The sequence below is a fragment of the Morchella sextelata genome (genome assembly GCF_020137385.1).
Source record: "Morchella sextelata strain SCLS chromosome Unknown scls_23, whole genome shotgun sequence".
NCBI lineage: Eukaryota > Fungi > Ascomycota > Pezizomycetes > Pezizales > Morchellaceae > Morchella > Morchella sextelata.
In genome coordinates this window covers 107260-120547 of record NW_025408638.1, presented here as the reverse complement: position 1 = coordinate 120547, position 13288 = coordinate 107260, and the positions used below count along the sequence as shown (strand labels likewise).

Below are 13288 nucleotides of genomic sequence, written 5' to 3'. Positions count from 1 at the left end.
CAGAGAGCCTAAGGCAAATCCCGGCCTTGCAGAGTATTAGCCACCAGCCAGATACTTATGATTGGCCAAGTCTGCCAAGTGGGGCAATAATCACAAGCATTGTTCATTTGTTCCTCTTCATCTACCTAGCCATGAGGGTGAGTTTTTGTACGCAGATATGTGCGATTCGCCAAAACACTCTGTCAGGAATGTTGATGTAAGTAAGCAGGGCAAGTAAGCAGAGGAAAACGCATCACCGTCGGGCAGGAACAGCACCATTCCCTTGACCTTTTGGGCAGAATCATCCGAATTCATTGACCACATACACCTGGATCCAGCCCTAAATGCGCAATTCATTCGTTGATGTGCTCATGCATGTTAGCATGCCCTAGTGATAGGTAAAAACAGTATGGATGACATGTCCTGTACAAGATGCGATCCCTGCCTTGTAGTCATTGCTGCGATGAATTGTAGGTAAAGCACCAGTAGGTACCTCCGTGCCGCAATTGCAAGTGCAACTAAGTAGCTGATCGTACCTAAACCGCGGCGGCAGGATTATTACAAAGGTTCTTTTGTAAAAGCACTGGTTGATACATACCAGTGTTATCCCGATCAAGGATTCGGTTTCAAGCTATAGAACGCGAGTCCTATAAATATTGGTTATTTTGGGAACCCGAAAAGGCTTTAAAGGCAGACCTCTCCCCCGAATATTCATCTACATCCAGACAGGACAGTCTAAAGCAATCGGTTCAATCTCAAAAAGCATCAGAGTCTTATTGCAAGTTATACCAATCCGCCATATAATTCCAGTTCTTCTACCTCTTTTACCATGTTTTTCAACAAAATCGGAGCAATTGCTCTACTTGAGCTTCTCTCAGCTGGTCTATCACTCGCCCACCCTACCAGTTCCTCCAAATCCCCCCGAGCGTTTAACGGTCCAAGTAATATACATATTCTTCACCGTCATCAAATCCACACTAACCTACTGTTGCCGTAGCTGTAATAAACGACTGTACTGTACCGGGAACTATTGCTCTCACCTTCGATGATGGTCCTGACAAATACACCTCCGACATTATGAACATCCTGGACGGTTACGGCGACGTCAAGGTCACCTTCTTCATCACAGGAAACAATAATGGCAAAGGCGCCATCGATGTCACCCAACAGTGGACCGAGATAATCAAGAGACAGTATGGAAGTGGCCACCAGATTGCTAGTCACACATGGGATCATCTAGATTTATCGACATTGGCAGAAGACGATAGGAGAAGACAGATGGTAAATTCTGTCTGTATAAAGTGACGACAAGCAACTTACTAATTTTGGGCAAAAATACAGACGAGAAATGAGGAAGCCTTCCGCAATATCATAGGCGTAGTCCCAAGCTACATGAGGCCCCCATACTCCTCATGTGGCAGCGCCTGCGTGGCTACCATGCAAGACTTGGGATACCACATCGTGTACTTTGACCTTGACACGGATGACTACAACAACGACTCGCCATCCCTGATAGTCAACTCGCAAAACAGGTATAAGTCGGCTCTAGATGGCGGTAACCCAGCATCATCATCATTCCTAGCCATTGGCCATGATATCCATGAGCAAACCGTACACACTCTTACGAAGTATATGATTGATTACGGCAAGTCACTAGGGTACCGATTTGTTACCCTTGGAGAGTGTCTCGGAGATGCTCAGGCCAATTGGTACAAATAGACAGAGAGTTTAGTGGTTTCCTTTGTCAATTATTTCCTTGCGTTCCTGCTTTTTGATGCCCTTCCTTTTAGAACGCTTTTGGTCTTAGCCGATGATAAATGGTATTGTAATTATTGGTTGGAAGGGAGAAACCGTTTTAACGAATAATATGATAAATTTCAAACTTAAAGATTTGGTTCCATTGTCAAACATAACTAAAGGCCTGATGTGAGTAATCGGCTGTGAATAGGAGAAGTGGAGTTTTGGGGACGATTACTAAACTCTACTATTCCGTTATATGATCTACTCATGATCTGTCAATGGTGATCCTGTTGCTCTCAGATAGAGTGATGATGGGCGTGATTAAGAAAAGTTAATAGAAGAGAGGTGAGGACGTGGCCGAGGAGGCCAATCCTCGCGGATGTTCTTATGACGTCGATCGACCACCTGTTTTGTAATACGAGCTAGACGTGGCATAGCTCCGCGATCCGGAGCGCTTAAACCAGGTTGGGTCCTCCGGTAGGGGACACATACAGGGGCTCATTGTTCAGGGACGGGAGACGTTTTTAGTTTTAACCATAAATCTGACGCCAAGATCGTCCCTCAAACTCTATTCAAATACCTGGTCTAGAAGTTCCAGTCGAGCCATGTACTTCTTGTAGTTGCTTTAGTCTGTATATGGCGGACCATGAACAGTAATGCTCTGAGCCGGAAAGTCTTGGCTTTTCGTCATGTATTATCACTCGCACTTTCTGCGTTGAGAATTTATTTTGATCGATTTGATGCCGCTGTCAATTCTAAGACGTGATAAAACAATCCACATAATTGCAACAATGTATTTACTCATATGGGCCCCGGCCCGCGATCGAGAAAATCACCAATGCAAACCCCCAGACACCCCCACAGCACTCGACCCAGCGAGCTGAGCGTCGCAATAAACAGAAGTAAATCCTCGTAAGATAGACCGGGGCCGCGGGGCAACACTGATAACGGTAAATTAATTTCACAAGAACAATGCAGCGAACTGTGGTGTAATCAAAACATAGGACAATATTACGGAATAACGTAACATAAAAGCTCTAGTATATATGGCGATCACTTCCTCTTCTTCTTCTCTACCTCCTTCTTTTTCTCCTGTTCATCTTTTTCCCGTTTTCAACCACATGCATCCATATCAGCGATAATACTTAAGCAGCCAACACCCCAGTTTCTCTACCAAACAAAACCCGCGTGCACAACCCACCAACCAACCAAGCCGTAGATGTGTAGCTAACACACAAGTACCTACATTTATGGCGGCTACATATTTCCCCCGCCAAACTCACCCTCCGCGGCGCTAGAGGCACTTCGCCCATCGAAGATAAGGAGGTACACAGAAATCTGTAAGCGGTCATAGGAACTACAGATCGACTATGTATCTTTTCTTTTTTGAAGCTACAAGGCGGGCCATTACAGATCTAGTAGTAGCCACTTCACCCCCAAAAAGTAAGTTATTGACACCTAAAACCACCTACATGTAATAAATCGTTTTTTCGTCTAGGCTAATAGTCAAAGGATACATGTACATGTATGTTCCCGTACCTAGCGCGCGCCCTTCGATAACCGACTAAGAACCAACTACTTCATCGAGTGATATCCCATGACTACAACCCACAACCCAACGTCGTAACCCCACCAACGGCCATCATCATCAGCCTTCAATATATATCCCCCAGTATCTATTCTTCCCAGATAATCTCACCAGAATTAGACACCCCCACCCGCAGAACCCGCCAACACCCAAGCCAGCCAGGCCACTACTTGCATTATATCAATATGTACATGTACATGTACAGCCCCCGTACCTATCCAGCGAATTCGTGAACCTCGCGGTTTCCAGCCTCAACCTCCAATTTCCCACCAGAATGTCCCCTCATAAACCATCGCCATCCGCACCAATCACGCGGCTATCTCTCCAGGGTTAGGGTTACACTTATCACATGCTCCAAATTAAGGGGAGGGGGGGGGGGAAGGTGGTTGTTTGCTTTGATTTGCTGTGATGGGGTTATATTTCAACGTTAATATCAGAGCCTCACCCTGTGCCGCCGGCGTGTAAAACTTGCCGCCTGAATGTGGCGGGGGAAAAAATGGCTACCTAGAGCTACATGTATGTACCTACATAGCTATCTAGCCGCTGAGCCTCATGCCTCATTGGCCTGGGCGAATAGCGCGACAGAGGCAGTGCGGACCGATAGCTTGGGTGCGCCAATAGGATATGGGGCTACCTGGTCGATGACTCTACGAGCTGGAGGTAAGGGGATGGATGGTACATCATATGTGGATTACTTTACTTAAGATTTGAGCCCTGAATCATGTGGTCTCATTCGGTATTCGTGGCATGGGAGCCAACGATCCTACGCTTTGGGCATGCTACCCTATACAAACCCCCAATCCAGGTCTTAAGTTTTGATATTCGAAAAAAAGGAGGGCCTTACCGCAGCAGCAGCAAAGACACCCACGGAAGCTACTAGATGCAGGTTAAGGGGGGGGGGGGGGGGGGTGAGATATTCCATTCTATATAAGATAAAGAAGGAAGGAAGGAAGTGAACGATTCTATATACAAGCGTCACTTTGAGCCCAGAGACTAGAGACCAGATCGAGCTTTTGGTCTTGTGTCGTGGCTGTTTCGATATATTCTTACCAGTGTCCTTATAGTTTTATTATCGATCATGTTCAGACTCTTTACACGCTCCTCTCCGGTCCAGCGCCAGTTGGTTCAGAACGTGAAGTTTAGTACCTATCCTCGAGCACAGTTTCGACATTCAGAGTTACTCCGGGCTGGAAATACCAAGAAATCTCCGGGTGCTATATTAAAGGTGGGCTGTACAAACAGCTATATATATTAGGTCATATCTGACATGTGCGTGCATAGGGACTGGGGAAAGGAAAAACCGGTAAAGATGTTGCTAAAACCGAGTTTTTTGATACATCCTTATCGCCTGATGTTGCAAAGAGCAAACTGGGGAAAGGAAAAACCAGTAAAGATGTTGCTAAAATCGAGTTTTTTGATACATCCTTATCGCCTGATGTTGCAAAGAGCAAACTGGGGAATGTAGCAAAGGTATATATATCAAACCAGCATATAATTCAGGATTAGCTAATACGGAAGTTAGGCTATCAAGTCTCACCAAGCTGCAGGGACCAACTTTTTTGATATGTCTCTGCCAAAGGGAATCTCAGCTCCCGAAAAGGGGTCAATACAGAGAGTTCAGCTGGAATCCAGGATCATTAAGGTACGTTGAATCTTCAGCGTGCCACGTGAAGAAGAAGCTGACTAACATGAGGCGTAGGAACTAAAAAGAATAACAGAGGCCAATCAGACTGGGGGTGCCGCGAAGGTCGGCTTTTTCGATAAGTCCATATCGCAGGAGGTCGTAACGCCCAAACCCAAAGCCGAGAAAAAACTCAAAGCTCAGCAAAAACCCAAAGCTCAGCAAAAACCCAAAGCCGAGCATGAACCTAAAGTATCAAAGGTACACTTGTCTACCATCTGCTATAATATGAGGGCGATGATCCTCTAATGCATGGTGATGTGACGTAGAAACTCGAGAAGAGTACCGATAAGGATGTTAAAAAAACAGAGCTTTTGGATATGTCTCTATCGACCGAGACCGCCACAGCACCCAAGAAATCCGGAAAGAAAAGCAATAAAGACAAGCAAGCGTTACCGCGGGAAGCAGCAGAAGAGAGTGTAGGAAAGAATGTATGATAAATCCAAGAAACATGAGAAGCTGAGCTGATATGAGCTTTAGAAGGAGCCTGTGGGTGTAAAGACCAAGAAAAATAAAGCCTTCAGTGGGGACCGAACTTCGGGTCCAGGTGACCTAGCGAAAGTGAATCTAGAGCCTCTGTTCAGTACTACACTGGGTAAGTACTTTCAGCTAAATATTAGCATGTCTAAGTAGCTAACTTGGTACCCCAGATATTGGTACCCTAGATTTTGGTACCCCAGATCTAAGCGTAATCTCTGCACAAACCTCCACGCCCGCAGAGGCCGCAGAGTCCGCAATTATCCCAAAGAAAAAGAAAAAGTCCAAAAAGGTCGGCCGCATCCCCAACGACCACTTCCACATCCGTCTCCGCCAAATCCTTCTCTACTACTATTCCCGCCTGCAAACCTCGACGCTCCCCGCCTCCCTCGAAGTCAAACAATTCCTCACCACGACTCCCTTCTCCACCGCCTACCGCCTCATAGCCGCCGCTGTCCTCCCCGCCACAAAATGCCTCATCAACACGGGCCATATTACCAACTACAGGAAACTCCAAAAGGATTGCCTCGTCCCCAACCAAGGCTGTTATATGAACGTGGTCACGCAGCCCAACGGCTCTTTCGGCGTCTATATCGGTGGCGCCAGCAGCCTCTCCGGGAAATGCCGACTTGTGAAGAGGGCGCTACGGGGCCGCCCCACTGACCCCCCATTTGCGGAGACGCGGGCGTGCGGGGGTGCTGGCGTTGGACGGAGGGTAGCTCAACATCTGGCGGAGATTGAGAAGAAGAGTGTTGCAACAGCGCATTACAGATGTATACAGGAGGAAGGGAGTCGATATGATTTCAGACTGCTGGCGGCGTTCCAGGAGCCGGTGGATACAGGGGCGGTGTGGGTGCTAGAGTCGTTTCTGGTGCTGGAGCTGGGGACGATGCCGGCGAAAGGCGGGTCGGGACTAGTGAGGTATAAGGGATTGAATAGGCGGGATCCGTTGATCACGTCGGTCACTCCTTCTTCGAAGGTGGTGCCGGGTGCGGTGGAGAAGACGGAGGTGGAACTATCTGCAGAGCAGACCGCAATAGATGTTGCAATTTTGAGCTCGTTGCCGGAGGGTGGGGAGGGAGCGAGGACCTGTGTATAGATTGATTTGGGACGGAGTTTATGAGCAGGGTTATATCTGTAGGCTATTAGCGGAGTTTTAGTTGTTGAATCTTTTCTTGGTTCCTTGGTTCCTTTCTAATATTTAGATTGCATTGTTTCCGAATATGTATTTAATACTTTACCTATAGTCTATATATCTCGGCCTATATAACAGCAATATATAAAGGTTGATAGAAACGTCACTGCTGGGGATGAATCAAGAGACTACATGTGGTGATAAAGAGCTCCAGACAAGATATCGACGACCTGATTGGGCAAGCGAATCATGATAGATGGCACAGCTGTGCAATGAAGACCAGTTGACGATGATAGCTCTAAAGCTAGCTAGACAAACAAAAGGAAAGGTGTTCCAGTGTTAAGGCCAGATATTATCGATAGAGCGGAATACTCCAGCTCTCTGACAGCACCGATAAGCTATCGACCTCCATCCCACCACCACCACCCGCCCACAAACCCGGACCCACGCACCAATCATCCACAAATCTGCCCACCCACCCACCCACCCACCCACCCATTCACCACACAAACCTTTCTTTTCCCTCCCGCCAAGCGAGCCCGTCAAACGTGGCAGCCATACCACTACCACACACCTCAGAGCAGCTAGCCAGCTAGTGACGAGTCCAGTCTTCTTTAAACTTCCCCCAGTGCGCAAACAGCCAGGTCTGTCTAGAGTAGCTGTAGCTGTAGCTGTAGCTGTAGCTGTAGCTGTAGCTGTAGCTGTAGCTGTAGCTGTAGCTGTAGCTGTAGGTTGGTATTATTCTGCTCTAACCCCCACACAATTGCAACCCATGCAGCCGGCAGACTGAGACCGCATACCCTCCCTCCACCCAACCACACGTCATCGCCTACAACTGCCGAAACCGCTGTTTCGTGAACCCGAGTGATACGCCGTGATCGGCACCACTGACACCGCCGACTATCATCAGCACCAACCAGCTCATCATCGGTCTCGGGTACCTGAAATGAACCCGCTGTTTTTAGATCCCCCCCCGGGGTCCACATACGTACATGCTCCAGAATACAGACAGCGGAGTACTTTAGAGTAGGTTATGTATGTAGAGCAGGCAGACTTCACACATCTTATGTGTCTTCCCAGATTCTTGGCAACCCCCTTGCATGTCGGTACGGCTCCCTGTTGGCCCCCGGTTGCGCCTCTGCATATGTATACCGTGTTGTTCTGCCTCTCTCTAGAACACCCAAAGGAAGCAGCCTCTCCTCTAGGACCTGCTGCTCTACAACATGTACCTAGGTACCTACTCCACTCTGCTCCACTCTAGGAGCCAAGAGAATGGGCAACTTGATGCGTTAGTTATGCTTAAGTGCCATGTCAGTCAACAACATCATCAAGTCTAACATAAAAAGCTCTCTGCTCTTAACACATAGGCAATCAACATGCCAGAGTGCCTCTGCCGCCGCCGTTGGTGATCGTCGTCCCGAAGGACATTGCATCCATCACTCGCTCCCTTCCCTTCCCTTCCCATTTCAACGGGCTGAGAAAAAGAACGCCCTCTTCTCTAGCTACATACATGTATGTGCCCGCCAAACCCAAAGCTTGATCTGATTTGACTGTGACCCTGATTCGGCCGGCAACGCCATTGGTCGGCCCACCGCACTCCCGAAACATTCCTGCCGTTCAGAGTGGTAGAGTAGAGTAAAGTGAGGGTGATATGATGCCCTCCTCTGCCCCAATCTTAATGCCGATAACGACAGTCCAAGTAGCTAATAGGTGGATGGACGAGACGAGGCCGTCAAGAATGTATGGTGCAGTTCGCCCGATGTCGTCCCGTCCGAAAACATCTTCAGCCGCCCTGCCCCGGCCTTGCTGCTTGCTGCTTGCTAATTCTTGCCCATCGACATCATGAGAATGAGAGATATGTAATTCTCTCACTCGCTGCCATTAACGCGCCGAGATACCCCGCATACAGAATGAAAAGAACTGATGCATCGCAATATGCCCATTACCCTAGACTCTAGAGTGTTCCGCGCAATCAGGCAAGCAAGGAAACAAGATCAATATCAAGCTCTAGAACTCGAGACGTAGGGTAAAGTAGTAGTTGATTCCATAAATAGCACCAAAGATCCCCGAGATCCCCATTGCAAGATCACCATCACACACCCACGTCAAGGAAAATGTTTCTTTTGAACAACAAAAATGAAAAAGACGCGTACAAAGGAGATCTATTTATTATTTTCCCCACGATGAAAGTGCATAACGGTTTGCCCGCCCCCTTCCTCCCTCCGCATACCTACATGACCCCTCTAGAGCAGAGTAGGTAGGTAGGGCCATGACATGACAGCAGACGTCACGTCACCCAGGCCCTTGGGAAGATGGCTTCGAGTTTCCAAGGCCGTGGCCATTACGGTCCTAGAGTATGTACAACCCGTCGTTATCGGCTTGGAGTACCGGAATAGATTTTTTGCCTCCCTCCTGCCCTTGCCCCATTCAAAAATTGGGGGGGTTGGGTGGGGTGGATGAACCCATTTTTTGTCGCTCGTGGCGAAACAAATTTCTCGTTGACGTCGAATCAGTTGTCACTGTCAGTCATTTTGGGAAATTCGGGAGGTTGGGGATGATGATGTGGGTTGGGGTTGTTTTTTGTGATGGGCGCTAGTAGTTTCGCCAAATTGTTTAGCGAAAGGGTTAATAACCTCGCTTTTATTAGATGGAGAGCCTCAACACGTGTTTGGACCACTCCGTCAGATAAGAACGCAATTGGTCCAAACGTTCGTTTCCTTAGTACATAGATTTATCCATCTACAAGGTGCAGGTAAGGCACTTTAAAAAAAAAAGGTGCGTAGATTAGATAAAGTAGAGACGCAATTCCCACGTCACGGAATGGGAGGAGGAGGTAAAAGTACTCTATGTAAGAAACGGACATGAATCCCGCTGCGTACCACACACGGCACGAGGGCCCCCAATCCTAGGCTGAGAGTGTTTCGATACAGCAAACCTGTTCAGCTCCGGGCGGACACATCTCTCCTTCCGGGAGGGGGGTTGGACCTGTGGTTGGCGGGGGGGAGGGGAGTGGAAGGGATAAGAGTGGAAAGTAACTGTATGGTAGAGAAAAAAAAACAGAGGTTGGGTAGAAACGACTTCAAACAGGAACCAGGACCCCCTGGGGGTCTCTGGGGTGTAGAGGATGTAGAACCCCTGCTATGGCTATTGATCCCAGGGCACCATAAGGCCTGCCTACGCTACTTTTGGAGGGTGGGAGTGTGGTTGTCTCGCCAACGCTGGTGTGATGCTCTTTCCTGTTTGGTGAAAGTGCAACGCGGGAGCGATGTGTGTGCTGGCTGGTTGGAACGAGGAACGATAGCGTTGGTCAGGCTGGGTAGATCCACCAGACCAGTGAACCATCCTCCCACCCCCCATACATATTCCCCCCCCATATGTTATTGTTATGTTATGTTATGTTATGGTGTGTGATATGGGGTGGGTACATGTATGTACCGTCCTAGATACTCGTAGTAGAGTAGTACCGCTTAGTACTACCACCACTGCCATAACCACAACCCCCAAGTAGAGTAGGGCGGCGCATATGTAAGAGCGAGGGATAGGGAAAGTTCCCGGCCTCTCGATTTTCCCACTCGAAACCGATTAATTGTCGCAACAATAGCCAGAAGGGAGGGTGAGAGAAAAAAAAGAAGTGGAGAAAAAAAAACGAACAATAACGGGGGAGGTTGGTAAAAGTAAGCTCGGAACAAGTGACTTCCCTGCTTGAGGTTCTATTCTTCCCACATCTTTTCTTCTTCTCTGCCTTTCCCCATCCTCCCTCTACTTCCCGACCTCCTTCCCTTCGTCCCTCTCTCCCCTTCCTTCGTCCCTTTCTCCTCCTTCCTTCCCCTCCTCCTCCCTCCTCCCTCCTCCTCCTCTTCCTCCTCCTCGTCGTCGTACCTGCATACGATTCCAACCCCCATCAATCCATTGTTGGTTGGTCATCGTAACTGCTCGGTTTGTTGCACCATTTCCTTTCTTATGCCTCAAGAATTATTATCGTTCCGTTTCAGCCGCTAACCAGCCTCCCCAAATTTCTCAGACTCGCCTTTTGTTGCACCTTTTTCACGCTGCAACCCATTCCACGAACCCTTCCTTCTCACGATTAACGACCTGATCTGATTTTTACGACTCAATTCCCCCTCCCCCGTATATCGCCCATCATGAGATCACGAACCGCTCCGACACTTTTGTCGCTGCTATTCACCCTTCTGCACACATGCTCGTCATCCCCAGTACCCTTCGCAAACCCTATACCAGCGCCCCAGTCAGACTCACAAAGCTGTAACGCGAACCAGATTGCCTGTGGTGGAGGATCTAACCCTAATCTCTGCTGTTCGTCTGCCCAAGTCTGCTGGTATGCAGGACAGTGTGGAACTCCTTCCCAAGTGGGATGGAACTACCTCACCACAACGATCACTAGCGTCGGTGTTGTGACAACCGTATACTCTGCGTCTTTTGCCGGCGCCTCTGTGTCTGCTGCGCCCACGACAACATGGTCTTTGACCTACACCACCCCAGTTGCGAACCCGTCCGGATCCGGATCCTCGTCAAACTACATCTACACCTCAGGCGCATTCACTCCCCCAACCCGGCCCACCGAGTCTTCCAATGGCGGTGTCATTGGCGGTGATATCTCTGGATCCAAGATCCTGGTTCCCTCCGTCACCGGCACAAACACTTTCATGGTTCCTGTAGCAACTGGAGATCTTGGATACGGTGGTGTAGTCGGTGGTAACTCTGGCGGTGGCGGTGGGTTGACCGGTGCGCAGATTGGTGGTATTGTTGGTGGTATCTTGGGCGCGCTTTTCCTGCTTGCACTGCTATTGCTTTGCTGCTGCTTGAAGAAGGGTGGTGGCGGCTTCGCTGGTTTGTTCGGTAACAAGCACAGGCACGAGACTGTCGCTGTCGATGAGTCCCACAGCAGCTACAGCAACGGCAACGGATATGGTAGCGCAGCCGCTGGTGCCGCCACCGGTGGCCTTCTCGGTGCATTATGGGGCAGGAGGAAGACGACCACGACAACAACCACCACCACCCACCAGCAAGGCCACCACTCTGCTTCCCACGGCGCTCAATACGGCGGTTACTCTGGCAGCCACGGCGCTGTTGGTCACGGTTCATCCGGAGTGGTTCAACACAGTTATCACTCTAGCAGCGGTCAGCATGGTGGTCAACACGGAGGTCAGCACGGTGGTGGTGGATTTGCGGCAATGATGGGTGCAGCTGCTGCGGGTCTGACATCAATCTTCATTACCAAGAAGACGCAAACCCACCACATGAGCGAGAAGCACTCCACAACCTCTTCAGACTCGTACGATTCCGAGTACATTTCTGAAACGGCCAGTCAGACTGGTAGCTCGACCAGCTCTACCTCCTCGAGTAGCTCCAGCTCCAGCAGCAGCTCCAGCAGCAGCAGTTCTGGTTCGGGGCACCCTGGGGGCTCGCACCACCCCGGACATCACCCAGGACACCATGCAGGACACCACCCCGGGCAGCATCGGTAGTGGAGGACATTGATAGCGAATGATGCGGTGGAACGACGTATGGGGATATGAAATGATTCAATTCGATTTGTATGATTTTTGATGATTTCTGTCTTTTTTTCTTTTTTTTTCCTATTGGGTGTGCCGAAGATGAAATGAGAGAATTTGTTATGTTTTCCTTGTTCCAATCATGATATCTTTGTTGCCTTTTTTTTATTCTGTCTAGCTTCTCATGGCATGCATGCTCTTGAGAGAATTAGGGTTAGTTGGAGGATGTAATGAATGACGATGTTGAGACTTGACGACTTGGAGTATCGGGTACTTTGTGAACGAACGAACGGGGGATGGATGGATGGGCGAGAAGTCAATTGCAAGGAGCAGTAGGGGTGGTGGGTTGGGAGTGAGGAGGGATATTGGTTTCCTTTTGTACGTGGAGTTTGCATTCCTTATGTATCTTTTGGAATTGTTTTTTTATTCTTGGAATGCGGACAAAAAATTTACTTGGTGGAATGTTGTTGTTATGTTACTTTCGAGACAGCGGGGCAGAAAGAGAAGAAGAAGACGGAGAAGGAGAAGAGAGAAGAGGAGGAGAAGGAGATGGGGGCCGGGGATATATTTATTTGTATGGGTTTGATGTCATTATCATGTAACTAGCTTCTTCCTTTTTTTTTTTATTTTTTTTTTTACTTACTCGGTCTCGTGGTCTTTACTGCTAAATACCTAAATACCTAGATCAATAAAGAATGGGGATTTGAAAAAGACAGGTTTACTTGCGCCTGAACTCGAGATGCAGCTTTTTTAACAGTGAGATGTGAGATGTGTTGATGCTTAGAGCTCGCTCGGGTCTGTGTGGCCCGCCTCCCTACGTCACGGCCCGGGCGCTACCGAAGGCTTGGCGGGCAACCACTGAGACCTCACTCACTCCCTCCGAACCCTACGTGATAATTTCCCTAGGCGCGCCTACGCTTCGGTCATGAAGAATCACTCAGCACTCACCCTCACATCCCGAGGGTACAGCAATATATAGACACAATACCAGCCAAGTCGTGGGCCACTCTTTCTGCCCTATGCTTCCTTTTGATGACGTATACGATCGTTACACCACCCACTCACACACTCGCCCACTCAATCGCTCACGGGAGCATATGACATGCAAGTGCTATTACAACTACAGTTTCCGGTAGAATTATTGCGAAAGTGGGTTCCCCGTGACCCGATAGTCC

The 13288-nt window shown here is 48.8% G+C and overlaps 3 protein-coding genes across 3 annotated transcripts; all 3 read left to right on the top strand.

Annotated features, from left to right (window-relative positions):
- Positions 1-808: 808 nt before the first annotated feature.
- H6S33_007284 (uncharacterized protein) lies at positions 809-1698 on the top strand (the record flags this gene model as incomplete). The annotated part of the gene is made up of 3 exons (XM_044838905.1): positions 809-920; positions 977-1260; positions 1321-1698. 3 exons carry the CDS (start codon positions 809-811, stop codon positions 1696-1698), a joined length of 774 nt encoding a protein of 257 aa, XP_044688820.1.
- A 2687-nt stretch (positions 1699-4385) lies between these two features.
- On the top strand, positions 4386-6564 carry H6S33_007283 (uncharacterized protein; the record flags this gene model as incomplete). The annotated part of the gene is made up of 7 exons (XM_044838894.1): positions 4386-4532; positions 4589-4777; positions 4830-4949; positions 5007-5189; positions 5258-5419; positions 5469-5583; positions 5639-6564. The coding sequence occupies 7 exons, from the start codon at positions 4386-4388 to the stop codon at positions 6562-6564; spliced, it is 1842 nt and encodes a 613-aa protein (XP_044688819.1).
- A 4178-nt stretch (positions 6565-10742) lies between these two features.
- H6S33_007282 (uncharacterized protein) lies at positions 10743-12086 on the top strand (the record flags this gene model as incomplete). Its single annotated transcript, XM_044838883.1, has 1 exon — positions 10743-12086. The coding sequence occupies one exon, from the start codon at positions 10743-10745 to the stop codon at positions 12084-12086; it is 1344 nt and encodes a 447-aa protein (XP_044688818.1).
- Positions 12087-13288: the final 1202 nt, after the last annotated feature.